This window comes from Vanacampus margaritifer, chromosome 4 (genome assembly GCF_051991255.1).
Source record: "Vanacampus margaritifer isolate UIUO_Vmar chromosome 4, RoL_Vmar_1.0, whole genome shotgun sequence".
Lineage (NCBI taxonomy): Eukaryota > Metazoa > Chordata > Actinopteri > Syngnathiformes > Syngnathidae > Vanacampus > Vanacampus margaritifer.
In genome coordinates, this window is record NC_135435.1 from 1,769,199 (window position 1) to 1,796,458 (window position 27,260).

The 27,260-nt window shown below is 39.4% G+C and overlaps 1 protein-coding gene across 5 annotated transcripts in view; it reads left to right on the plus strand.

Annotated features, from left to right (window-relative positions):
• Positions 1–27,260, plus strand: part of efl1 (elongation factor like GTPase 1) — a 146,044-nt gene that overhangs the window by 43,139 nt on the left and 75,645 nt on the right. For all 5 annotated transcript variants that reach the window (XM_077562808.1, XM_077562810.1, XM_077562812.1 and 2 more), the window contains 6 exons: positions 1,381–1,504; positions 7,454–7,533; positions 7,644–7,780; positions 7,880–8,002; positions 13,356–13,455; positions 24,470–24,621. In XM_077562808.1, the coding sequence (XP_077418934.1) occupies positions 1,381–1,504; positions 7,454–7,533; positions 7,644–7,780; positions 7,880–8,002; positions 13,356–13,455; positions 24,470–24,621 (716 nt within the window). The remainder of the gene's footprint in view (positions 1–1,380; positions 1,505–7,453; positions 7,534–7,643; positions 7,781–7,879; positions 8,003–13,355; positions 13,456–24,469; positions 24,622–27,260) is intronic.

Sequence of the window (27,260 nt, forward strand, 5' to 3'; positions counted from 1 at the left end):
GTGTGCGCTTTACCCTCCAATTTGACGAGTCGACTGCTATGGACATGTGGCACAATTATGTGTTTTCATCAGGATGCTTTTCAAAGACATGAGCGTCTAGGAAGAGCTACTCATTGTTTTGCCATTAAAAAGACACACCAGAGGTGAAGATATTTTTAATGCTTTTATGGGATTTGTTGGTGGGACAAAATTGCCTCTCTTCAATGCCTCAATGACTGATGGCCACCTTGTTGCCTGCCTACGCCTTGCGACCTGCAACCTATACTCCTGATTAGGAGAAGCTAGCTGCCTTCTCCCAATGTCTGGTCTCCCATTAAGGTAGGAAGTGATTTCCTTTTTTAAAACTCAGCGATACACTTGTATCTGTATTTTCCCCTCCAGTTAGTTTCATATTAGGGTTATTTATGATTATTGTTCATCATGCAGTTTGCCAAGTGTGTGTTGCAAGTGTGAGATGAGAAGAGTGTGATCTGATGTCTAGTGGTTTGTAAAAACATGAAAAAGTGTTGTGAGGTTAGTTACTGAAGGAGGGAAAAGATGTGTGTGAGTTTGTGATGTTGGCGCTGGTAGATCTTGTGAGCTTGGCGACTTGAACAGTAGATCTTGGGTCCAAAAAGGTTGGGCACCCATGCTGTAAGCAGAAGGTCCCGGGTTTGCGTTCCACTTAGGTTTTTTTTTTTCTCCCCTCCTCCACTCTGATTTATTGCGGCAAAGGAGCCGTTTTGTTTCCAATGTTTATTGAAGAATTGAACATCCATCCAATTTTCACATTTAAAGATGTGGTTGTAGTGCAAATGCTGGCTACTCAGTTGAGTGCTCAAACACAGCGCTTCAGAGTTTTGTGGGCGCGGCAACCACATGGGGAAGAGGCGGGGTTTTACTGATCCGGGTGTTTTACTTCCGTGTTAGAAAAATATCCAGCAAAATACCATGCCATGGTGTCAAAGGTAAGATTTAACCATTATATGCCTATAGTAAACTGCGGAAGGGCTTAAAATACAGCTATACATACCCTCTAACCATCTGCTGTCAAGCTAAAGGATCATCTGTGGTCAAAATTAATAGTGTGATTAATCTGCGTTAATACATGATTAATTCGATAATTTTTTGTGATTAGAAATGAGTTAATTCCTTAACTTTGACTGAAATGTTGAGTGATAATGATTGTGAAGTCATTTATAGTTAAAGAAAATATGGAGTCTCACATGCTGCTGTAAAATACATATCATTATTCAAAAGTGAAAGTATACACATGACTAATTATGCTCCAGGTAAACCCTTTGTTGCCATGAGGGCTGTTGACCCCTCAAATATGTACTGTGTGTTTTGCCCAGGGACCTTTTAACTTGCGACTTTGATTCTGTTGTTGTATTTTTGCAGCATCCAACATTTCGCCCTCATGTATAGTGAGAGGATGGGCATTAATCCAGAGGTGCTTCTCAAAACCCTGTGGGGGGATTTCTACCTCAATGCAAAGGCTAAGAAGATCATGAAGGGAGCTCAGGTAATGTCATGATGGTACAACATTCACTGAAGTTAATATGATAGATTTATTATCATTTAAAAAAAGATTATTAATCATAAATATTTATTCTTAAAGATGTGTGTAGAGCACTGGTATTGAGCTAGCTGTAGGTTGTAATTTAGACATAAATAAAGGAACACACTGCTCATTACACCAAAAATTTAACATCTAACATCCGGTTGAGTCGTGTACAAAAATGATACTGAAAAAAATCAATGGAATCTCATGACCTGAAAATTTTAAGATGATTAAGTAACAAAATAATGATAGGCCGTTTTGACAATTTTTGAGCAGCCATGTTATCACTATGATGATGCGCATATGGAAACATGGCGGTTGTTGTTCTTTTTGGATTTGTGTCTCCTGGTCTAATTTGCTATAAAAGAAAATGCAGAATTGCATCGCCAAGTATTGCCATAGTTAAGATAGGGACATTCCTATTAGGAATGTTAGGAATTTTCAAACCATGTCATGGCCCAAGCCAGCAAAAGGGACAGTCTGAGGTGTTTAACTCATTCACTCCCAGCCATTTTCACTGAAGCAATCTCCTTCACTCACACTGTTTTACTGGATTTTGACAAGGTCCACAGACCTGTTGTGTTCTATCGCTATAAAAACATGGAACCTACCAAAAAGAAAGACTATTGTCTCTTCTTTCATCAGGAAAAAAAAGTATATTTCTATCAGTTTCAGTTTTGCAGCAATTAGCATTAGAATATAGCTAAATGTCATCATTATTCACAAATCTATTTAGAAATGTGAGTAAAAGAAATTTTTTTCAACATGGCCCTGGTTGATTTATTTTGCTCTGCTGCCACCTGTTGACCATTTGTGTAATAACTACCATTTCTTCAACCATTCTTTGCAGGTGAGAGGCTGCATCAAAGCCTTCTGTATGCTCTAACATAAAAATAAATAAATAAATACAAACATATTTGGGACACTTAAAACATTTAACATAGAACATATTTATACGTTTTTGGGAGCAAATGAGATCATGTGAAAAAGGCTTAATGTAGCTTTTTTTTTTTTTTTTGGGGGGGGGGGAGAACTCAGTATTAATCATTTGACATGTCATCATCATTGTTCTCCCTTTTTTTTTGTATGTGTGTTTGTGCGTGTGTGTGTGTGTGTGTGCGTGCGTGCGTGCGTGTAAAAAAAAATAAGAATTCCCATACTGTTCACCTAAACCGAACACTTCAAAATCCAGCCAGAGTCGTGGGGCCGCCAGGAGACCCGAAGAGGGACCAAAGAAAAGAAAGAAAAGCGAAGCCCAGCACCGACCAGACACCACCCACCGGGCCACTAACCAGAGTCCTTCACCAACCCCAGAGACATCTAAATTCCAACAAATCAGGGAGACCTCAAGGGCCCAAAGGAGAAACTGAGGAAAGGTAGAAAGGACAGACGAAGCAGAGTGAGATCCACAGATACCAGCCTCCACCGAATCAATGACCTGAGGGAGAAACAAATTGTGTCTGAGTTTCGATAGATGCTGGTGTGGTGGATCTGGCATGCATGAAAATCTCCACCAAAGAGGGGAGCCGTCGACCCCCGCCAGGACAGAGCAAGCGCAACACCTCAGGGCCCCCCAGGCCGCTGCAGCGCCAAAGGACGACCCCCGGGCCCCGCAGGGGTCACCGGCCGGAGAGCAAACGCAGGAGCAGGAGCGCCCCCCACCCCAACGCGGCCCGCGCCCCCAACCCAACGCAGCAGGACGGGGCACTGCAGGCCCACCAGGCACCCCACCGGCCCACAACCCCCACCCCCGCCACCCACCCCAACCCAGCCCCAACCGCCCCCAGGTCCCCAAATCCCCAGACACCCCCCCAACCCAATCAATAGTATAGGCATTATAGTATAGGCATTATATGACATGGGCTGATGGACAGTGAAAGGGGTCATCTTCCAATTCCAGAAGTTTAGCATGGGACCAAGTTCGTGCTTACCTCGATGGTGACGCAGCTTGCCCCCGAAAACCGGATGTGCAATTACGCTCATCGCATGGTTCCCTTGCTGGAGAGAAATCGAGGGGGAATTTCTGGTAAACAGCCATATGACGTTTGCTGCGTGGATCGTTTGGATCCATGGCGTGCTGCCTCGATGCCGTTTGCCCATGAAGTTTCATCCGGTGAACGGTAAAGTCAAGGAGACGCGCGATCACCCAGTGGCTTTACGAGGGGGGAGTTTCTGTTAAACAGCCCTATGATGTTTGCTGCGTGGATTCTTTAGATCCGTGGTGTGCTGCCTTGATGTCGTTTGCCCACGAAAGTTCATCCGATGATTGACAAATGTTTCCGAAGGTGACATGAGACGATGCGCACAATTGCTACTTGTATTTATTAGGCAATTCACGGTGTGGCTTGTAACCACTTCTTATTTACAAAATGGATGGATTCACCTTGGGTAGGATATTAATTTGTTTTATTTACCGGCGCTTGCTCGTTCGTTATTTCAGAGAGCTTTTTTGATTGGCTTCATTCCGTTCACAACACAGTCAATTCAAACTCTAATTCAGTCAGAAAACTATTGATGAAAAACTTGCATGGGTTCCCATTGTGAACAGAAAGGTCAAAGCTGAACATTTGTATGAATATTGAAAAAAAAAATCAAATGATATTTAATACAGTGGATGTTAAATTATTGGACAATGACTATAGTATTTCAGAAATTGAAGTTGGAAAAAAAAAAGTGTTCCAACAAGGATTTGAACCCACACACTGGTATGCCTACGTAATTATGGAGTATGGCTTATGGTGTATTTATATTGAAAATTGTCATCTGACGCTGAGGTAACAAAGCTGAATGGGGATACATGCGTTTTATGATTCCAGTGAAATCATAATTTTCCGATATGATAGTCAGTTGGTATACATGTACTGTATATCGCTTAGCATAATATTCATGGATATATTTGCAATGTACAGTCAGAGGTGGGATTCGAATCAACAACCTTTTGGTTACTGGACAATGCACTTTAACAACTGCGCCACTGAGCAGTATGAGACGCCTGGTAATAATGCTAACTTGTATGTATGGAAGTGGGCGTGGAAAGTTGTACTTTCAATGCATGTCCCATTGAAAATGAATACGTAAAAGTTGATTAAGTTGGTTAAATCGTGGTGCTCTGGTCAGTTATCCAGTCCTCCGAGAACGTGATCACATGTGACTTCACAAACACGAAGACGACCAGGCACTTCCGGGTATGTGCCGATTGCAGAATGTTTCCGAAGGGGACGGTAGACAGGGGCACGTGTTAATGACTGAATCTGCAAGGAAATAATTGCTTTATAAAATAATTTCTGCCACCTGCACATAGGCTGTTGTCAAGAAATTGTAGTTATATTAAAAATATGATGAAACCGTGCCGTGAAAGCTGGACTCGAACCCATGACCACACGTTCGCAAAATCAGCAATTTAACCTCTCGACCACATAGACAGTGTTGTGCACAGAACTGGTACGTCATCAGGCAATTCATGGCGTGCTTGATGCCTGTAACCACGTATTATTCACAAAATGGATAGATGCACTTTGGGTAGTATATTTATTTGTTTTCTTTACTGGCACTTTCTTTACTCGTTTGTCATTTCAGAGAGCTTCTTTGATTGGCTACATTTCATCTTGTCACAGTCAATTCAAACCCGAATCCAGTCAGAAAACTATTGGTGATAGACTTGCATGAGTTCCCATTGTGAACTGAAATTGATTAATATAGAAATAACTTAATGTCAAATGACATTTAATCAAATGGATGTAAAATAATTAAATAATGACCATTTCTGAAATTAAAATTGAGAAAAAAACATTTCCCAAGTGAGATTTGAACCAACGCACTTGCAGAAACAACATTAGTGGGAAAGCATTCCCACTAATAAAGTTTAGAAACAACATAAGTAGGAATAATGTAAGTGTGAATGCTGTTTCAGCATTCACACAATCACTGGTTGTTGGTTTGTCGCGCCCCCCACCCCATGTCAAATTTTGTCCAGACCACCGGGCTTTTTCTGGGGGAAACCCTGAACTTACTAACAGATTGAACAACTATCCACAAATCAAACACTGGTACTGTATAACAGTTAACAGACTTTGAAGTACAGTACATAAAACTGCTTCTCAGGTACTGGTGTTATCCCCCTGATACATTATTGGTAGAGAGGCCAAAGACCCTAGTCTGTCTACATGCTTAGCTATTTCTGTATGCAAGCTCCCAGAGCATGAACCATTTTTGTGTGTAAACGCAAACTTTACAAATTCGCGGGGTACATAGGGAAGTTCTGGAATTGGTTCCTGCAATCTGAAAGCCACTCATGTTCATGGCCTACCCCGGTCAATCTAGGCCATGGGTTTCTCGAGTGTTGGCGCTCCTTCCTATCATCCCTCCCAGTGTTTATGAACTCCCTTTGGGTGTTTTTTTTCACAAGGTTTCACTGTCGCACCATGTTCTTTTTTTTTTTAAAATTTAGCTATAGTTCTTCAGGTTGTGCGTACATGCGTGTTGGGTGGAGATGGCGGGTTATGTTTTTATGTTGTACCTTGGATGTGTTTTTATGTTGTGCCTTGGATGTTTTATTGCACAGCACTTTAAGTTGCATTTTTATGTATGAAAGGTGCTATATAAACAAAATTTGGTTTGAATTGATAGTGTTAGATTGTGCATCACAATGCAAAGCATTAATGAGACATGTTGTTATATGAGCTTTAAATATATTATGTTCTGTCCATTACTGTGAACAAAAACAAATGTAACCCCGAACTTTCCTTTCTTTGCCGCCATGCTGCAAACTTATCAAATATACTTTCAGATTTATGGTTGTTACTCCCTTTCGAGAAGTTCCTACTGTATTTCATTGCATGAGTAGACAATTGCTTTTACAGTCGTAGATGGACAGATCGATACATCACAATTTGAATAGTACGTATGTCACTCAGCATAATTTTTAAATCATCAACTGTTAGAGAATAAATGAATGTTTTTTTTTAAACATTTGAATGAAAATAGTATATCTTTTTTCAACTCTTTTCAACTATTTTTTTGGAACACTTGCAAAGGTTTTTCGCTATTGGTTTTGTTCATTCCAATATGTTTATTTCTATTTTATAGACAGATCAATACATCTAAATTTGAATATGCCACAGGTGTCAATTTCTGGTCTTCGAGGGCTGGAATCCTGCATGTTTTTGAGGTTTTCCTACTCCAACACACCTGATTCAATGATCAGGATCAAAATCAGGCTCCTGCAGAGCTTGCTGATAAGATGATCTTTTGAATCAGCTGTGTTGGATGAGGGAAACCTCTAAAACATGCAGAACTTTGGCCCTCAAAGACTGTGTTTTGACACCTGTGGACTACTGTGGTATAACTTTTTTATTTTTAAATCAACCTCCAATGACAACAGTATTTTTTTCCCTACTCTTTTCAACTTTTTTTTTTCAACACTTGCAAAGATTTTCTTGTTATTGGTTTAATTTATTCCAATATGTTGATTTCTATTTCATGTTTTAAATCAGTTTGAGTTTTGTAATTTTCCAAAATTATTTTCTCCGCCACTGCAGGGCATCCTTACTACAATTCCTATTGTCACACTGTCCTTTGGTTAGGTCCGTGGGCTATTTTGGTACTGGGCCATTTAGGTACTCTTTTTTTTTTTTTTTTTTCTTTCTTCAACAGATTTCCTTCAGCATTTCCATGTACCATTTCCAATTACCGTTTATTATGGGATTACACAAGTAACCAGGGTGATTCTGAACATTCTGAAGTGCAATATTCATTTGCATCTTCCACCCCATCCTAACCCTCTCCCCACCCCCGTCCGTTAATTGTTACCGGTCCCCGAAAAGCATGCACTTGTATGCGCCTATGTCCGTGGCGAAAAAAAGGTTGGACATGACTGCCCTAATGTATTTTCTATCCCCTTGTTTTTCCCAGGTCAAAGGCAAAAAGCCACTCTTTGTGCAGCTTGTCTTGGATAACATTTGGATTTTATATGATTCTGTTGTTACTCGCAGGTGGGTCATAAAATCAACTTTGAAGTACTGACAATCAACTAGCCTCACTTATTTGCATATTTTTACGGATTATATTATTTGTGCCAAGTTGTCAATCTTTTCGTTAACAGAGACAAGGAGAAGGTTGAGAAGGTGCTGTCATCTCTTGGCGTCAAGGTGATGGCCAGGGATTGTCGTCACTCTGACCCTAAAGTCCTTCTGTCTGCTATATGCAGCCAATGGTTACCAGTGTCTCAGGCGGTCCTCTGTATCCTTTTTTATTACTGGTATTTATTTATTTATATCGTTGGCTTTAAGGTTCCATTTATGATTTTTAGTTGAAATTTTCTTTGACACTTGGCTGTAGCAATGGTATGTAATAAGCTTCCGAGCCCATTACACATACCAACAGAGAGGGTGGAGAAACTGATGAGTGTAGGAGTGCAGCGATTTGACACCTTACCTGAGAGGACACAGGAACTGAAAAATGGTATGAATTGGAAAACATTTCTTCTTCTTTTCAGTGATTTTCAGAAAAGTGATTTCCGATCACCAATCCAATCACAAGATGGAGCAATGTGTCTGTTTAAATAACTTCTTTTATTTACTGTTTATTTGAGATAAAAAAGAAAAAGAAGAAAATGGCTCTTACGTGTTGAGGATTTTTGTGGTCAATCAGCAAGTTTGGAAAACCCCACAGATACCAATTCAATCAGTAGCTGGACATATACAGCGGCATGAAAAACATACCTTTTGATTTTTTTAAAAGCTTTTTAGCATGGTACAACCATTAATAGGTTTCATTAATATTTTATGTGAAAGTTAAAGAAAAGTAGCACACAACCATGAAGTGAAACAACATCTTATTTCAAATTTGTACTAAAAAAAACTGAAAAATAGGGTGTGCAAAAGTATTCAGCACACCCCCTGAAGTCATACGTGGTTGAACCCCTGCTGCAATTACAGCTTCAAGTATTTTGGGTTTTGTCTTTTATTAGTTTTGCACATGGGGAGGCTGAAATGTTTGCCCATTCCTACTTACAAAACACCTCCAGCTCAGCTAGGGTAGATGGAGAAAGCGAACCGCAATCCGACCTCTCTCCACAGATTTTCTATTGGATTTAGATCAGGACTTTGATTGGGCCACTCTTTAACACATTTATGCATTGTTTTTAACTATTCCATTGTTGCTTTAGCTGTATGCTTCAGGTTATTGTTTTGCTGAAAGGTGAACCATTCTCAGGTCTATTGCAGACTCCAACAGGTTTTCTTCCAAGATTGCCCTGTCTTAGGCACCATCCATCTTCCCTTCTACTCACACTAGTTTCCCTGTCCCTGCAGAAGACAGCATGATGCTCCCACCATCATGTTTGACAGTGGGAATGGTGCGTTGAGACTGATGAGCAGTGTTGTTCTTATGCCAAACATCGCGTTTGCTGGAAGCTCTAATTCTTCTTTATTTTTCTCAAAAAATAATCACATTTTTGGGGATCAAAACTCACTAAACTGCACACTCTTTGGACCCAACAAAAAATTTGATATTATGAAGTTGTCATAACAACATGGCTCCATAGCGCCTCCTAGAGTACAAAAATTAAAACCAATCCTGGCATGTTTGACCCAGAGCTATGAAAATTGGCATATGTAGCACTCCGAGACGCACAAAAAAAGTCAATTGTAACCATATGCTAAAATTTACTGGAAGGGGAGCTATGAATTTTTGAATGTCCAATTTTGGCCCATTTTGCACATTCATAGGAGTCATATTTTACCCCCTTTGCCAACAATTTTCATCCAATTGGCATGTGTCATCTCAACACCTGGGAAAACAACTCGGTGAAAAATCTTGACTTTTTGAAATACTATTTGTTGGGGACGGTGCATCAAATTTTAAAAAAAACAAGTTTTCAAAGTACTATATGAACATTTGGAGGAATATGAAACTTCCCATGACGTACAAAAAAGTATTTTGGAGCCATATGCTAAACCTAACAAAGTCCACAGTTTTGAATAATGCACCATTTTTTGCCTTTTACAGAGGTCATAGTCAAAACTCATCAAATGTTACACGCACGTAAAGCCTGCAAAAACATTACTAATTTAGAGCAGGGGTCCCCAAACTTTTTCCTGTGAGGGCCACATAACGTTCCCCTTCTCTGATGGGAGGCCGGGGTCAGTTTGTAAAAGAAAAAAACAATAATTGCAAGGGTGCTTAAACGTAAACATTTATTTCCAGAAAGCCACCCAAAACAACCCCTAGCAACAAAAACTCTTTTTGGAAGTGTCACAGCAGGAAAAAGAAAAAAGTCTGTAAATAAATAAATAAATAACTCTCTGGCAGTCTGGGTTCTTCACAGAAAAAAAAAGTCTGGAAAAAATGTATTCAAATCAAATAACTCTCTGGGAGTGTGGGTTCTTCACAGATTTTTTTGGGGGAAATAAATAAATAAAAATCTAATAACTCTCAGAAATGAAGTCCATGGAAAATTAAATTTTATTAATTAATCTTACCACGTCAAAGTTTAACTTCTCATAGCAGAACCTCTTACTTAAACTTCCCTGTGAAAATCACAAAGCAGGCAGACTGAGAAACAAGTGATACAGCACCTACATAGCACAAAATATTTCACTACCATTATGGTTAAAGTGGTGGATTTTATTACAGTAGATTTTATTGTATTTGTTTTATATTGTAAAACTAATAATAAAATGTTATATTTATTTTGTGTACTGTGATATTTTCTTTAAATCAGAATTACTCATTCAAGTTAGAAAAGTGAGCATACCTCTATGTATGTTCATCAGTGTGAACTGTGGGCCTGCATCTGGCTGGTGAGAAGTTGAATGTCAGGTTCCATTCTTGTCACAGCCAGTCTCAAACACTGGTGCATATGTTCATCTGTCAATCTTGATCCCAACGGAGTTTTCAGGAGTTTCATGTGTGAAAATGTTTGTTCGCAGATATACGTGCTGCCAAAAAGTGTGGGCATCTTCATTGCATGTTGTTTTAAATTAGGGTACATGTTGTTTGGAAGGGAGGCATAGAAGTCAATGAGACTGGTGGGCTTGAATGCGTCTTTCAGAACATCACAGCTCTGTAACTCGGCCAACTCAAACTGATAAGAAGGCTGGGCTTCATCAATGTCAGCAACAAAGGGGTTCTGGAAAATATGTATTTCTTTTGCATGAACATGTAGTTCACGGAATTGCATACCAAACTCCATCTGAAGCATTTCCAGTGCTTCCACACACTTTTGGGCTGGGAACGGGACCACTGGGTTCTCTGCGTAGAGATTTTGGGTAGCAGGGAGATGGATGAAGTTATGCTTTTTCACTTGTTCCAAAAGCAGCGCTAGTTTCACTTCAAATGCTTTTTTATGAGAATACATGTCACAAATGAGTTTCCCCTGGCCTTGTAACTGCAAGTTAAGTCTGTTCAGCATTTCTGTCACATCTGTTGAAAATGCAAAGTGCCATTTCTATTCTGGGTCAATCAGCTCTGGGACAGTTTTATCTTTTGAACGAAGACATTTATTAATTTCAGGTAGCAGCTTGTAAAAACACCTGAAAACTCTGCCTCGGCTCAACCATCGGACCTCTGTGTAGTACAGCACATCGCTGTGCGCAGACACCAGTTCAGACAGGAATTGTTGGAACTGCCTCTGTTTAAGTCCCTTTGCTCTGATGAAGTTTATGCATGACACCATAACATTCATGACAGAATCCCATTTTGCAGCACAGTGAGTGTTGATGAATCAAGCAGTGGACTTGTAGCAGGGTGGTGAGACCCTCTTCTTCCATCTTGCGGTTCATGCATCCTATAAAACCCCGAGACGTGCCCACCATACTAGGAGCCCCGTCTGGCAAGCTTTGACCAGTCTAGTTCCAACTTTTCCTTGGTTTGGCATACTTTTCCAAAAATATCCTCCCCTGTTGTAGTCCCTTTCAGACTTTGGAGGGCTGCCAGCTCCTCACACATCTAAAAATTAGCGCTAACTCCATGGATGAAGATAAGCACGTCCGTGCTTTCATCAAGCGCTAATGAATTGTTTCGTTTTCTGCTGCAGCTGGCCATACACATTACCCCCGATTTCTTCGATGCGTCTGGTGATTGTACTCAGACTCGCGCTATTAAACATATCTTGACAAACTCTCCATCAGTGAAAGGTGAGAAAAGTGAAACGTAAGCGTTGTTAACAACAGACTGAAGTGCTTAGCTAATGGGCGTTTGTGCATGACTGTCAAGGACCTTTTTTTCCCATTTGGGTGGGGGTGCAGGGTGGGGGGGGTTGTCTGCTATTGTTCAGGGGGCTGGGCCAAATCTATGCGGTCCGCAGGCCGTAGTTTGGGGACCCCTGATTTAGAGGGTACTTGTCCTATGTGACAGTACCAAACATGCTAGTGCTTCAATGTACCACAACGTGGCCAGGCTTGAGAGAGGCTCGCAGCTCAACTTTCATATTGAGTGGCTGACATTTTTGGGGGATTTCCGGGACCCGTGGGATTCACATGGGATGCGAGTCAGTTTTATCTTTAAGCACGGGATTGGGACGGGGCAGGATAATAAATTTACAGGAGCAAACGGGAACAGGATTATCCAGTAGGAGGGGAAGAACTTTTTTTTTTAATGCACCTGATCTACAAAATGGGAGCGGTACGGGAGTGAGAGTCATTCTGGACAGGATTTGTTACTGGGGTAGTGGGATGGAAAGGGAGTGAAAATCCATTCCTGTGTGTCTTTATACTGTATATTATGTAAGCCTTTCAGAAACCCTAATGTACTGAGGGAGAAGTAGACAAGCAAGTTAATTGAGGCCGCTAATTTACGCAACTTTCAAGAAGAGTTTATTAAGGTGACAGGCAGTATTAGGGGTTATTGAAGAAGAATTTTTTTTTTTTCTAAAGAGCTCAATATTGTCATCAACATTGCTCTTTTTTAAAATTATTTTGTGTGCGTGCGTGCGAGCATGCATGCATGTGAGTGAGTGATCTTTAATTCACCTGAAACCTATTAAAAATCCCATATCCTTCACCTTATCCGGATAGTTCAGTCCTGCCAGACTCGTGAAGTTATCGGGGACCAGAGAAGGGTCAAAGGAAAGAAAGATAAAACAAAGTGAATTCCAGCATCAACCAGACATCGCCTATCACACACCCAGGAGCCCGGCGCGACCCCCACCTCGACACGGTCTGCGCCCCAGGCCCAACACAGCAGAACAGGGCACGGCAGGCCCCCACGCCGCCCCCGCGCCCCAGCCACACCCGCCACCCACCACAGCCCAACCGCCGCTCCCCCAGACACCCCTCAACCCCAGCATCCCCCACCCAGCCACCCGTACCACCGCCCACCCCCAAACAAGCCGCCACTCGAGCAATTTATTTTAAAAAATTTTGTTACGGCCTCTACTTCACGGAAATGCACTTATCGCGGGTGGGCATGGAAGATATCACCCTCAAAAAATGAGGGAACACAACACAAAAAAAAAAAAAATTCTGGGTAAAATCCTAGAATTAGTTTTATTAAAAAATTTTGGGCCTGAATCTTTTGTTTATGCCATTTCTAATGGAATGATTCACTGTGAAAAAAAAAATGTACACAGCACAGTAAAAAGGTTGATAAGTGATCAATTTCAATGGAAAAAACTCAGAATATTAATATTTGAAAAAGCGAGAATGTGTTGATTTCATATTTATTTCTGAAATTTGTATTGGCCCACTCAGGCCAGTGTCAGTGAACTAACTTCAGGTGGCCCAAAACACTCATGTAGTGGCTTTGGGCCACCGAGCCACTGTGTATGTGCAATGATATTAATTTTTTTATAATTCTTTTGGGTGTTTTCCAGCATTTCTCCAGTGCTCAAGCAATGAAAATGCACCGATTATAGTTTTTGTGTCCAAGATGTTCGCTGTGGACACAAAAGACTTGCCTCAGAACAAACAAAGGTACGTGTGAATTGATATATTTATTTATATATATATATATATATATATATATATATATATATATATATTTATTTATATATATATATATATATATATATATATATATATTTATTTATATATATATATATATATATATATATATATATATATATATATATATATTAAACTTAATGTTGATTTATGTGCACAAATCTTTTTTTAGAATTAGATTATTCATAAATAAATTATTTCTTCCTTTTTTTGTAATATATTTTTATTTCAAAATAGTTCAAGAGAGTAAATACAAATAGAGTTTCAAAGTAATAAATCAGAAAGGGATGGCACAGCCTTTCACTTTCAACCAGAAATGCTTTGCGCTTGTTAGGGTACTTGGCTGAAAAAATATTTCACAAGTGGTACGTATTTAGGAAATAGGAAATGCTTTAGATGGGCTAAAACGCTAGCTCAATGCTAAACTGAGGTAGTGTCACTATTGTGGTTATTTTAAACCATCAAACAACTGATACTTTCACATAAATGCAACATTCAACAATAGTTGAATGCTGTCTGCCCTGTAGAAACAATTAAAACTGCTAGAGTTGAATTTTATTTGCTTTGCTGACTGTCTTCTTTCCAGCATCAATAAACTCTACCTTTATCACACTAGTTTTATCATCAGACAAAAATAGGGCTGTGCAATTAACCCATTAAGGCCTAAAGCGCCTGCCGCAACTTGCCTCTAAGACCTATGGGTGACTTAAGAATCACCCCCGAAAACCTGAAGTTTCCCTGGATTTTTTTTTTTAAATCAACACAACTGTCTAGCATCTGCGGGTATATTTACCTTCAACACTGGATCCCAGTTGTAACAACCTCAGGGGATCGAGTGGTAATTATTTGTTGTCCATTCCATTACAAAGCCGTCGAAATTTTCAACATCCTTATTGTTTACAAACATATTTCTTAATATGTTACAGTCGACTGGTTACACTGGTTTGACGTACTCCCGCGCCGCTGTCAATAGCTGTCATTTATTTCATAACTTCCGCGTATTTGCGTCAGCCATAAATGCTTAGAATAAATAAATTTCCAGGACATGCTACGAGGCCCACGTTACTCTCACGTTTATATTCTGATACATTTCATCGGCGAAGAGACCGAGAATTTGTCAAAACAAAACAAAACAGACTTGTCCACTTTCCCAGGTTTAAAGGGAGCACTCTACGGTTCTAAAATTGTATTAATAGTAAAAAAAAAAAAATTATATTAAAAAAAAAGATACAATTTTGAATTGTTTTGAGGCATGCACAGACGACTTCCTCCAGCCCCCCTACCCCCCGAAGCAAAGAGAGAACTATTGAAATTGTTTATTTAAATCAGGTATGCCCAAGTCCGGTCCTTGAAAGCCCCTATCCAGCCTATCCATGTTTCTCTCCACCTGGTTCATGATAAGGATCGTTATCTGAATCATTGGATTCAGCTTTGTTGGAGGAGGGAGACATGAAAAACAGACTGGATAGGGGTTTCGAAGACTGGAATTGGGCGCACCTGATTTAAATACTACAGTATTATGGCAATGCACTAGGTTTATTTATACTAGGAAACCAGATGCTAAATTAAACTCGCAAAATGCAAGGTTTATCAAATAACGGAAGAATGTACTGCATCTTGTGAGAATAATGAGTCAGTACACCCATCCATGAAGGGTTGGTCAAGTCTTATGGACAATTTAGAATCTTCAATTAACCTTACATGCATGTGTTTTTTGTTTTTTTGTGGGAGGAAGCAGGAATACCCGGGGAACCCGTACACAAGCACAGGGTGAACATGCAACGTAGGCGGGAATGGGCGCAAGCGCAGTGGTACCTCGGAGTTAACATAATAACATCTTGTGAAGTGTTCAAAGTCTAATTTGTTCAACCTCCAAAACATTTTTCCCATAGGAAATAATGCAAATGCAATTAATCTGTTCCCAAGATCCCAAAACAGAAAATTTCTATTTGAATTTATTTCTAATTTAATTTAACTTAATTTAATTTGTATTGATGTAGAAACATGTACACCCTGTACAGTATTTAAACAATAAAAAATACCTTACCGTTTTTGTTGTGGTGTGATGCATCAGTGGATGAAAAATGTACTCACAAATGTCTGAGCCTGTTGTAAATTCCATTGTAAAGCGTCTTTGAGTGTCTAAAAAAAGCGCTATATAAATCCGATGCGTTATTATTAGTGTTGTCAGGCGATTAAAAATTTAATCTAATTAATTACAGGGATTGTAATTAATTTATCTGATAGAGGTCCCCAAATAAAGAATTTGAATTCCAGGACATTACAAAATTGTAGTGCATGACTAATCAATTGAATACACCAAGAAGAGAAGAGTGCTTCATAAGTCCTTCATGAATGAAATTCAAAAGAAAACGTTTAAGCCATAGATGTCAAACTCCGAGGGCATTAACAAGCCAATTAAGCCATACATTATTTTAAAAGATAATCTAAACTTCAATCTTGTTAAAAAAAAAATGTGAACAATCTTTAATCTAAACTTCCACAAGCTGCGGTTGGTGTATGGATGGCATGAGATGAACTGATAATAAATAGCTGTGAAGGACGGAGAGGTTAACAAAAATCTAAAGCTACAATATCTGGGTCATAACAACTCAAACCCATAAGAGGAACTGGGGCTACTGTATTAACTCTTCAAATTAAAAAACCCACCCCAAGCTAGGTTACAGGATCTGACAACAGACACCTAACGCTGTGTCCTTGAGCTAGTTGCTCAAACAAGCTTGTTTACATTGAGAGTCTTAAATAAGTCAGGCTGGAGCTGTTTTTTTCTTTTTTACAAAAGGTATGAATCACTGCATTCTTGTTAATAGTCCTGGCTTTGTTCTTTTTATAAATTGCGTTTAGCCACTAGCACTACCAGAATTTTATGGCAACTAGATCTCCCAGAGCCGTCATTTTGAGTTAAATATAGTTATTACTCGCTGTTATAAGTAGCTAATAAAATCCCTCTCTTGCTTTTCTCAGGCGGACGGGTGGTGGACCTTTATTGATTTAGATTATCAGGCTTGTACTGCCAAAAATGTCGTGACTCAATCACATCTAGCAGCCTATTTGTTATTTTTATTTTTTTACTATAAGCCTTAGGACTATACCTTGAAATCATTGGTCTTGTGGAGGTCTTTGGGTGGCCGTATCTCCGGAACTGTACGTCCTACCGGGGTACCTAAGGGCATCCCCGGCTTTGTCTCGACAACAGATTTCCAATGATGTCGGTGGCATCGCTCCACAACATTGTGTTCCAGAGATAGAGGTCCAACAATCCCGTGATTTTACCCGGGATAGCAACCATCGCAGGTGGGGTGTTGGAAAATCATCGGTTTCCTGAAGGTCTTTTTGCGGCCGTATCTCCCAAACCGTACATCCTACCGGGACATAAGGGCATCCACGGACTCGTCTCGACAACAGCTCCAACGATGTCGGTGCCATCGCTCCACAACATTGCTTTCCGCCATGCTAATCTAGCTTGTAGCCTCCGTGATGAATGGCAGTTGCGGCAGCAATTACGGAAGCCCAGCGGCGCAATCCCATGGGTCCCGGCGAGGTGAAAGATGTACATTGAAAAGAATAGAATGATCAAAATAAAGGCTCTGGGAGATACAGGTCCAAATAAGTCTGTCTCCCTCTCCTGGCTGTGCTGCACTCGCGCCCATGTCAGCTGTTGTCAATGCTCGTAGTGGCTAGTAGTGCTACCCTGTTTTTTTTAACGCACTAATTTGCGTGTAATTAATTAATCTAGATTAACGTGTTAAAGTGACAGCCTTAATTATTATTATTATTCCTCCTTATTGCTATGTTAATTTAGGCTTTTGTTCAGTGCTGAGTTTATGTATTTTACATTGGACTCAAAGACACATATGTTGAGGAAGGAAGCATCTGTACTCGCTGTACTGTGACTGTGTCGCTGTACTGTGACTATGTCGCTTTTTAACTATTTTGTTAATTTTACATTGTGATTTTTAACTACATTGTTGCAATAGGCTCGGCGGAAAAAGAGCTGACGAAATTGAGGAGATAAAATCTTATCTTGCAAAACTCAACGCAATGGTCAAAGAAATACTAGAAATGAAAAAGAGCATCGAGCCACTTCTGCAGGAAATTCAGCAGTTGATGCAAGAGACACAAGAAAAAGATCGACGCATTGTTGCCTTAGAACAAAAAGTGGATGATTTTATAATAATGCATTGGATTTATACAGTGCTTTTCTAGACACTCAAAGAAGCTTTTACAGAGGAATGGATAGATTGTTCATGCACTCACACATTCACACTGTCATGGCGGTAAGCTACTTAAGTAGACACAGCTGCCCTGGGGCAGGCTGACGGAAGCGTGGCTGCCAGTGTGCGCCTAAGGCCTACAGCCCCTTCGACCACCACCAAACATTCACATCTCATTCAAATGTGCTTTTGACTTCCAACTGGGGGTCAAGACCACCGTCAGTTCTGATCAGGTTTGTTGGCCGGAAGAAAAAGATTGCCCTTCTGCGAGAACGTTTCAAATTAAAAGGTAAACATGTTTACCCCAATGTAAATTTGACTAAACACAATGCTGACATTGCCAAAAGGGTGCGACAACTGAGAAAGAATGGACTTATCGAGAACATGTGGACAAAAGACTGTCGAATTTTCATTCAAACAAAAGAAAACTCACCTGGCCAAAAGAAAACATGGATCGTCAAAAGAGTGGAAGAATTGGCGGAGTTTGAGAGACAATTCAATAACTTCAATCAATAACTCATATCATTAAATTGTGGAATATGTCTTACCCAAATGAAATTATTGTAACATATTACTAATTATACGATTACTTGCTGACACTGAACTCTTGTTTTTACACCTATATTGATAACATGTATTGCTGTTCCTGTAAGAATGTAAACATTGTCTGGCTCTAATTCTGTTTGGACATTTAATGTAAACATGCAAGGCTATTGTAATAAGGTTGTTGCTGTACATATTTACAATGGGGTTGGTGAACATAGTTCCAGGATGCTGCTGGCGGGGGTTACTGTGCTGGGCGGGCTGGTCTTGGTGAGCACTCAAGAGTATCAAGTATCATTGGATGCTGGCAACAGTGGTAGCTGAGCTGACAAGAATCGAGTGAACATGCAAGCCGATCTACCCTTCTGGAAGCCACATAATGTGTGAAAACTGATCCAATGTCGGCAAAGACGCTACTGGTGAACGAGCGAGCATGCACTCGCCTTGACTGCTCGCCTGGTGGGGTGGGCCTGTTGGTGGCGTCTGGGGACCGATTTACCAATTCCAAATGACGAGGACCAGCCGCAAATTACACGAACATTCACTCAAGATGAACTGAGCGAGGATCGTGCAGACATAAGTCTAGGATAGATGGATAACGATATGAATCAATGACTATTATAATCAATGTATTTGACTGATGCGTTTAATAAGAATCGATGGGGACAGGTTACTAATAAGCCACGGCCTTTACCCGTTATCCCTTCTTTCGGATGTCAATGTTGCAAATGATGTGATCGATGTAACCTGTAATAATGTGTCCGAAAGGAAAAAAATTAATAAAACAAAACATTGGGCATATTGTTAGACTACTAAGGGATCCTTGCGTGTGCTGTTTAACGTCAGGCACATTGTTGAACAGCTAAAGGGAGTTATTGTGCCAGTATTTACGTAATCACGGTACAACGGCGCGATTATCTCCTTAAATCGACTGTGGTTTCTGTTTTTCTTTGCTGCCCCTGGCACTGTTGTCTTTCTTTGGCCCAATGGGGAAGAAAATTGTCGTGGAAAAATCTAAATGCACTCGCAAATGTATGAAGCACGAGCAACGCCTCATCTAGACTACTGTGGCGTATGCAACTGGTGTTGCTTGGTTTGATTCGACTACCCATTCAAGGTATGTTCAGCTTTGCTTGGGTGTTCGGACTCCGAGAATTAGGTCGTACTCTGAGGAATTTTTTACTTCGATTTTTTGGGTCAAAGTCAGATTTCTAAGGATTCAGAGATGTTCGAACTCCGAGGTTCCACTTTACTTGAATTTATAAATTTGCACTTAAAAAAGAAAATTAAAAAAATAAGTTATTATACATTTTATTTGGTCCAAAGGGAACTTAAATAATTATAGTGTTTCAAAGAGTTTTCATCTATTTATCTATTTTCTGAACCGCTTATTTGTCTTAATATTTTTTATGTTTACCATTTTCTTGTTTTGTACCAAAATCATAAATGATTGTTTGAGTAATTGTGATTTCAGTTATTACCACATTGGACTCAATTGACAGTGACTGGTACTATAGTTCCGTGAATATCTGCTGTTCTTTACTTCGTCGCGTATACACATGCACTGTCTTTTGAACATTCATTACTGATGCAGTATCCTTTTACTCTTTATTTTTTTTTACATTAACTTAGAATAATTTTTTTATACTGAACTGTTGGTACTAGGCCCCGAAAAATGTGTTTCAAACACTGATTTTAATATTTGATGGGATAGCCATTAGCCCATACACGCCTATGCAAGCTGTTGAAGTAATGGGGCGGCCATCTTGATCCTTCCATCTCGCGAGCAGACTACTGTATAAACCAGACATGGGCTAACCCCGGCCCGCGGGCCAAATACGGCCCGTTATGCGTTTCAATCCGGCCCGCCGAACTTATCCAATAAGGCTAGAAAAAAATTCAATTTTTTTATTTTTTATTTTTTTTGTTCAGCTCAGTGGCCGAGTGTCCGCCCTGAGACTGGGAGGTCGTGGGTTCAATTCCCGGCCGGGTCATACCAAAGACTATAAAAATGGGACCGATTGTCACTCTGCTTGACACTCAGCATTGAGGGTTGGAATTGGGAGGTTAGATCACCACATGATTCCCGAGCGCGGCGCTGTTGCTGCTCACCGCTCCCTCAGGGGATGGGTCAAATGCGGAGAACAAATTTCGCCCCACTTAGATGGGTGTGACAATCAGTGGATCTTATCTTATCTTATTGGATTTGGATTTGGACATTTACAGCAGGAGACGGCAGGGTTTTGTGTTGAACACAGCAATAATGTCCTGATAGTCCAGAGAATCGGTCAATTCTTTTTTGAAAGAAAGCAAAGAGTTCAGTTTATCAGTCAACATTGTGGCACTGTTGCGTGTTTTGATCCTTTTGACAGCTGAAGATAGCCTTTCTACATGTTGTCATGGGTGAGGTGAGGAGCGCGCATGCAGGAGACTGTTGATATTGGTGAATACATCCCCGGGGCGTGCGTCGAGCACTTCTATGAGCGTTTCCTCGTTGGCTTTTTTTTTAGCTGCTGCACAAACACCGTGTGCTATGCGTCCCCCACGGAGATGGAAAAGTGGTCAGAGACGGATTGGATGTACGCGCTTTGTCCTCAGCGCTTGACAGGCAGCAGCGGCTATCATGCAGCCGCATGTGTCACACGTACTGTGGGCCCGGTTTAAAAATGGGTGGGCCAATGGAAAAAAATTCTTTAACTTTACGCCTTGAATTGAAATCTATTAATAATAGATGCAGTCACCAGGTTTGACAGATCACAGTGTATGTGCTATTATAATCTATTTACATTTCTCCTCCCACTTTGCCAAATAGTGTGGAAATGCCGCATCTTGCATATTCATTGAGGCAAACGTACTACCTGGATTAGGGCTATTTTATAATAATCATAATAATAATAAGAATACATTTCATTTAAAAACAGCACCTTTCAGAACACCCAAGGTCACTTTACAAAGCATAAAAACACAGCAAAAGTTGAGCTAAAACAATAAAAATGAAGCTATTGGAAAAGCTGTTTTAAGTAAGTGGATTTTGCACATTTGAAAAACGCAGTCCTTAGTGCACACTATAAGTAAATTGGGTTGTACATTTATCTGTGTGTTTTTACTGTGCTATGAGGTCCAAATGCTCCTGGTCCGGCCCGTCTGTCAAAATTTCAAACCCATTGTGACCCGCAAGTCAAAAAGTTTGCCCACCCCTGGTATAAACTATACTTGTAGGCAGTTAGTATAAGACCGGAAGACGAGGTGTGTGTGTGTGTGTGTGTGTGTGTGTGTGTGTGTGGGGGGGGGGGGTGGGGGGGGCACTATTTTTTAAGTAAAAAACAAAAGTAAAATAAAACAAAAAAACAACTAATTAACAAGTGGACGGTATGTGCTGCTTTGAAGACCCCCTTTTTCTTTTATCGCTCAGTTCCTTAGACCCCAATATTATATTTGGCAGATACACCATTTGTTGATTAGAATTGTAATTCTTTAATGTAAATATACAAGTTTCCTCCTATAAACATCATTAAGCATATAACTTTTACATGTATTTAAGGCAAGTTGTAAAATGTCTGAAGTCCTCTTGTTTGTGTCTAACAAATTTAAAACATAAATCATGCTGTCTACTAAATGTTGTCTCAAATGTTCTCCAATTTCGACACAAATGTAAAGGATCGTATGCCAAGAAACGTTTCTTGGGAGGAGCAATATGGCGGCCTCACGACTTCAAAAGCCTTGGCAAGCTACAGTTACTACTAATGGGATTATATCTCAGAGCTTTACTTTACAGAGAGGCACAAGACAGGGATGCCCACTATCCCCTTTATTATTTGCAATATTTATTGAGCCACTTGCATTAGCCATACGCCAGGAAAGAAGGATTCAAGGAATTCACTCTGGGGTAACAGAACATAAAATTAATCTATATGCCGATGACATCTTACTTTATTTAGAAAAGCCGGCTACTTCGTTAGGGGAAGTATTTAACTTAATAACTAAATTCTCACAGTTATCAGATTATTCTATTAACTGGACAAAATCAACACTTCTACCTATTACAGAAAATTCATGGAACCCTGCAAGCCAGGACCCACACTACTCATTTCCTGTAGGTAATTTAAAATACTTAGGGATAAAAATCTCACCTAAATTAACTGATTTAATTCATTTAAACTTTTCTCCACTTCTGGATAACATTTATAGTGACTTGGAGCGCTGGAATAATCTTCCTATTTCTCTAATAGGACGAATAGCCACCATTAAAATGAAAGTTTTACCCAAAATAAACTATTTTTTCTCAATGATTCCATTTAAACCTACGGCTAAATGGTTCCAGTTGTTGGACTCAGCCGTTACAAAATTTTACTGGAATAAAAAAAAAGCAAAGATTAGTCTATCTACGCTTTAGAAAAGTAAATCCAAAGGTGGTCTAGAGGCACCAAACTTTATGTACTACTATATAGCTAACCAGCTACAATATATCGTTCTATGGGCACAACCCAACAGAGACACTAACTGTTGGCTGGAACTAGAACAGAAGGATTGTGATAACCTCAGACTTCGAGATTTACTCTTTATTACAACATCAATTAAGCGACATAATTGTTTTAAAAACCCAATGATTTCCGCCACCGTGACTGCCTGGTGGAAGGCAGTAGAATTGACAAAGGCCCAAGTGGAGCCCTGTGGGCTTTCTCCCCTATGGCATAACCCCGACTTTCAACTTAACAACCAACCGCTTTATTTAGGTGTGTGGGAGCAGAAAGAAATTACACATCTCCACCATTTCTTCTCAGATAATATGTTTATATCATATACATCCTTGCTCCAAAAATACAATATAAAAAACTGATTTTTTTTACATTATCTACAAGTTAAAAATATGATAAAGAAAAAAATTCCAACACTTCGGGGTACGCTCCAACCGCTTGTTTTAGCTAAAGATATTAACAAGCTTTCTCCGACAACAACAAAAAAACTTTCAAAAATATATAAGCTACTTTCATTTACTGATAAAATGTCTTTACCCATCTCAAAATGGGAGACAGACTTGTCAAAAGCACCGGAATCTGACTTTTGGATTCAAGTTTGTGAAAACGCATTTAAAATGACAAAACACACAAATTTACAACGTATCCAATATAAAATTATTCACAGAACATACATCTCAATATATGATGAAGAAAATGGGACTCTCAGACTCCGACATTTGTCTCCAATGTTTACAAAACACTACAGACACTTATGTTCATGCTTTATGGTTATGTACTCCGGTTATGTATTTCTGGACTAAAGTCTTAGAAAAACTTTCCGCTATTTTGGACTATAGGATACCTTTATCTCCAAACTTGTGTTTGCTAGGTGACCTAACAACAACTGACTTACCACGTAAACAATTTCAATCTACACTTGTAGCCCTTACTATCTCTAAAAAAACAATTCTTGTCAACTGGAAAAATAAACAAACTCTGAATATCGACCAATGGTCTAACCTCCTCATAAATCACATTTTAATGGAAAAAATATCTGCCTCAAATAAAAACCAAATATCAAAATTTATAGAAACATGGTCTACGTATATAGAATTTTTTAACCTAATTCTGGTTACTTAATTCTGTCTGTTAGCGAGAGCCATTACATCGTGGTAACTTACATTGATGTTTCTGCATTTGGCAATTTATTATTACATTATATTATTAGTATGGGATTTTTTTTAATGGGCTTTAGGTGAACTGATGAATACACACGCTCGCACGCACGCACACACACGCACATACACATACTGACCCACATACAAAAAAAAGTGTATATATATATATATATATATGTATATATATATATATATATATATATATATATATATATATATATATATATATATATATGTATATATGTATATATATTTAAAAAAGAAAAATGAGAAATTTTTTAATTTTTTATTTGTTTAAAAAGGAGAGCAATGATGATGTCAAATCTAATGAACAATACTGAGCTCTCCTTAAAAAAAAAAAGCCTTGGCATATCGGCTGTCCAGTCATATATTGAGATCAGTGGTTTCGTATTACAGGACAAACGTCTTTAATGGACAAATCCCCCCACTTATTAGTCTGTTAAATTGAGGTATTGGAAAAGCAGTTAATAAATGTTGGAGATATACACGTTACAATTACTTTACTGATGTTTTACCTGGTTTTAGATACTGTGTTTGTGTCTTAATGTAGACCTTTGACTAAGGCAGAAATTGCCCAGCGCAGAGAACTCGCGAGGCAAAGGCATGCTGAAAGGACAACAGCTGAACAGATAGCAGCAGCAGGACAACAAAATCATTCAGTGAACATTCCCATGGATATTCAGTCAGGAGGACTGTGCAAAGGCAAGTTAAAAGCCTTATCCACCTTTTTACTTCTTTTGTCTTATTTGTTTCTGTTTAATAAAATTTCTATGGTGCTTTCCATTTCGTTTATTAGTCTCTCCATTAGCTTTGGCAAATACCATTGCTATTCTTCCTGGAGTCCACTTCCTCCATCATCTTTACAGTGAATACACGATTACAAAAACACACACAGCAAACAACAAAGCATGTGTCAAAGGACCTAGTAGTTCTAATTTGTAATACTTCCCAATGTACAGGTAGTGTTAGAAAGGTTCCAAATATTAATTGTCATCATTATTATATTTGTCTATTTTCCATATTCTATGTTAAGAATAGAGTGACGTCATTATAGTTACCTCTGTGATGCGCGCATTGCATTCTGAGTCAATTACTTGTTGCGCAGCAATTATTGTGCAGTTGGACGCCGCCATGACAGAATTTGTGTCTTTGACCAAAAGTGAGTACACTAAGTAGTGTTTTAGTTTACTTTGTATTGTGTTTATTTCTTTATTTAAGCTCCGATGCCGATTTGATTGACAGCTCGTTGAGTACCTCTTTGAAGTTCGATAAGTAACTAATTAAGTGTCTTAAACACCATTTAACTACATAAATGTGTTCTCTTCTGTGTGTTAGACATTAGTAGAGAAGTGCACAAAAGTTTTGTGTGCTTATTTGCATGTTTTGTCCCACTTTGCACATAATGTCTACCGTCAGTTTGGGACATTATGCTCTCAATGCGCGGCGCCATAATGCGACGTCCACGGCCGTAGTCGGCCACATTAATGTTTAGTGATTCGTTACGTGCGTCATACTTTTGAGTAATTAGCTCATGTTTAGTATGTTGTACAACTTTTGCGTGTGTTTATAGCCATTCATGTGCACAGCTAACATAGTGCTTGTTCATGTGAATTAGTAATGTTGCAGCCCAGTTATGTTACTGTATTTGTGTTTATTAGGAGTCAAGTATTCACACTCATACGCTGTATTGTTTTTATGTTTATTGCAGAACCACACATTCAACCACATACATTCAACCACACACACACACACGCACGCACGCACGCACGCACGCACACACACACACACACACACACACACACACACATTCACGCTTCCACATGCTTTCACACACACATAGATGATCAGACCATGCATACACAGGACTTCAGGATTACAAGCATCCATAGTTAGCCACAGTGCCTGCATCATAGCAGCCCATGCCTGTACACTAAAGTGCAACTACTGTAACCGCCTCTTACTGATGTTCCTGGATTAAAACTGCCAATCCACATCTTTGCTCCACTGTTCCTTTGTGTTCTGACCGACATGCCGAAAGCGAGAAGAGAAATACTCCAATTGAATCAAACCTATACAGTCCAAACCTAGCCTCTCCAACAGGTAGATCAATAACAATTCATAGATGGTCAGATAATTATATGTAATCCACATACATTAACTTAAACCCCGTATTTTATATTGATTAAATGTGGATCTAATCATCTCAGTTGGTTTTATCCTAGACAGCTTCAGCCAACATCACCAAAAACAGACTGACTTGTCATAAAATACTCTTTCAGCAGTATCTTGAATTGATATTTATTACTTTCTTGAATGATATTTACTGGCAGAGCCTTCCATGACACCATTAATCTATACATTACAGTGCTTTTATATTTGTTTGTTCCCACCTTAGGCAACATAAATATACTTTCTGATGCATGCCTTGTTTTTCGCATGTATATTTGAACCAAAACACAATGGCTATATAGTACCCGAGGCAATTTCATCCTTGATATTTGCCATATAAAACTAAGCAATGTCGCAGAAAATCTCTTCTCTACCCTCAGCCACCCCAAGTAATCATGCACTGCACCAACATTGGTTGTATATGGACAACAAAGTACACAACGCATTGCCTTATTCTGAACAATCTGTTTCTTTATACACTACTCGCACTAAATATACACTAAAATGTAAAAAGTTTACACTAGTGATACCATATCATGAAAGTAGGACATTTAAGTAGAAGGATGCACTGGTGAGTTCCTCATCTCAAACAATTCATTCTAACAAAAAGTTAACAACAATGGTGGGTACACCACAACAAAAAAATTAAACGTCTCAATAACTCTTAATGTGCCCTTGAGCATCAATTACAGCTTGACAATGACGTCTCATGCTGTTCACAAGTCGACTCATTGTCTGCTGAGGCATGGCATCCCATTCTTCTTGAAGGGCTGCTCTCAGGTCATTGAGTTTCTGGGGTGCAGAGTTTCCAGCCTCTCCACGGCGACTCAGCTGATCCCACAGGTTTTCAATAGGATTCAGGTCTGGAGAAAGTGCAGGCTATTCCATTTGAGGGACACGAGTTTCCAACAGCTGTTCCCTGATGTTGCCACCAACATGAGCTGGAGCATTGTCGTGTGTGTATTTTGCTGTTAAGCTCCTCGTTAGGGAACAGCAACTTGTACAAAAAGTACTGACACATTTAACAGTTGGACATGTGCAATCAAAAGCTTTGAGGTCACATTAAGTTCACCTGTAGTTTGAATGCATTTTAGCCTCATCCTGAAATTTCACCTGAAAGCCAAATATCCCTAACTTTTTGTGGGTAGTGTATTTGACATGGCAGTGCTTGA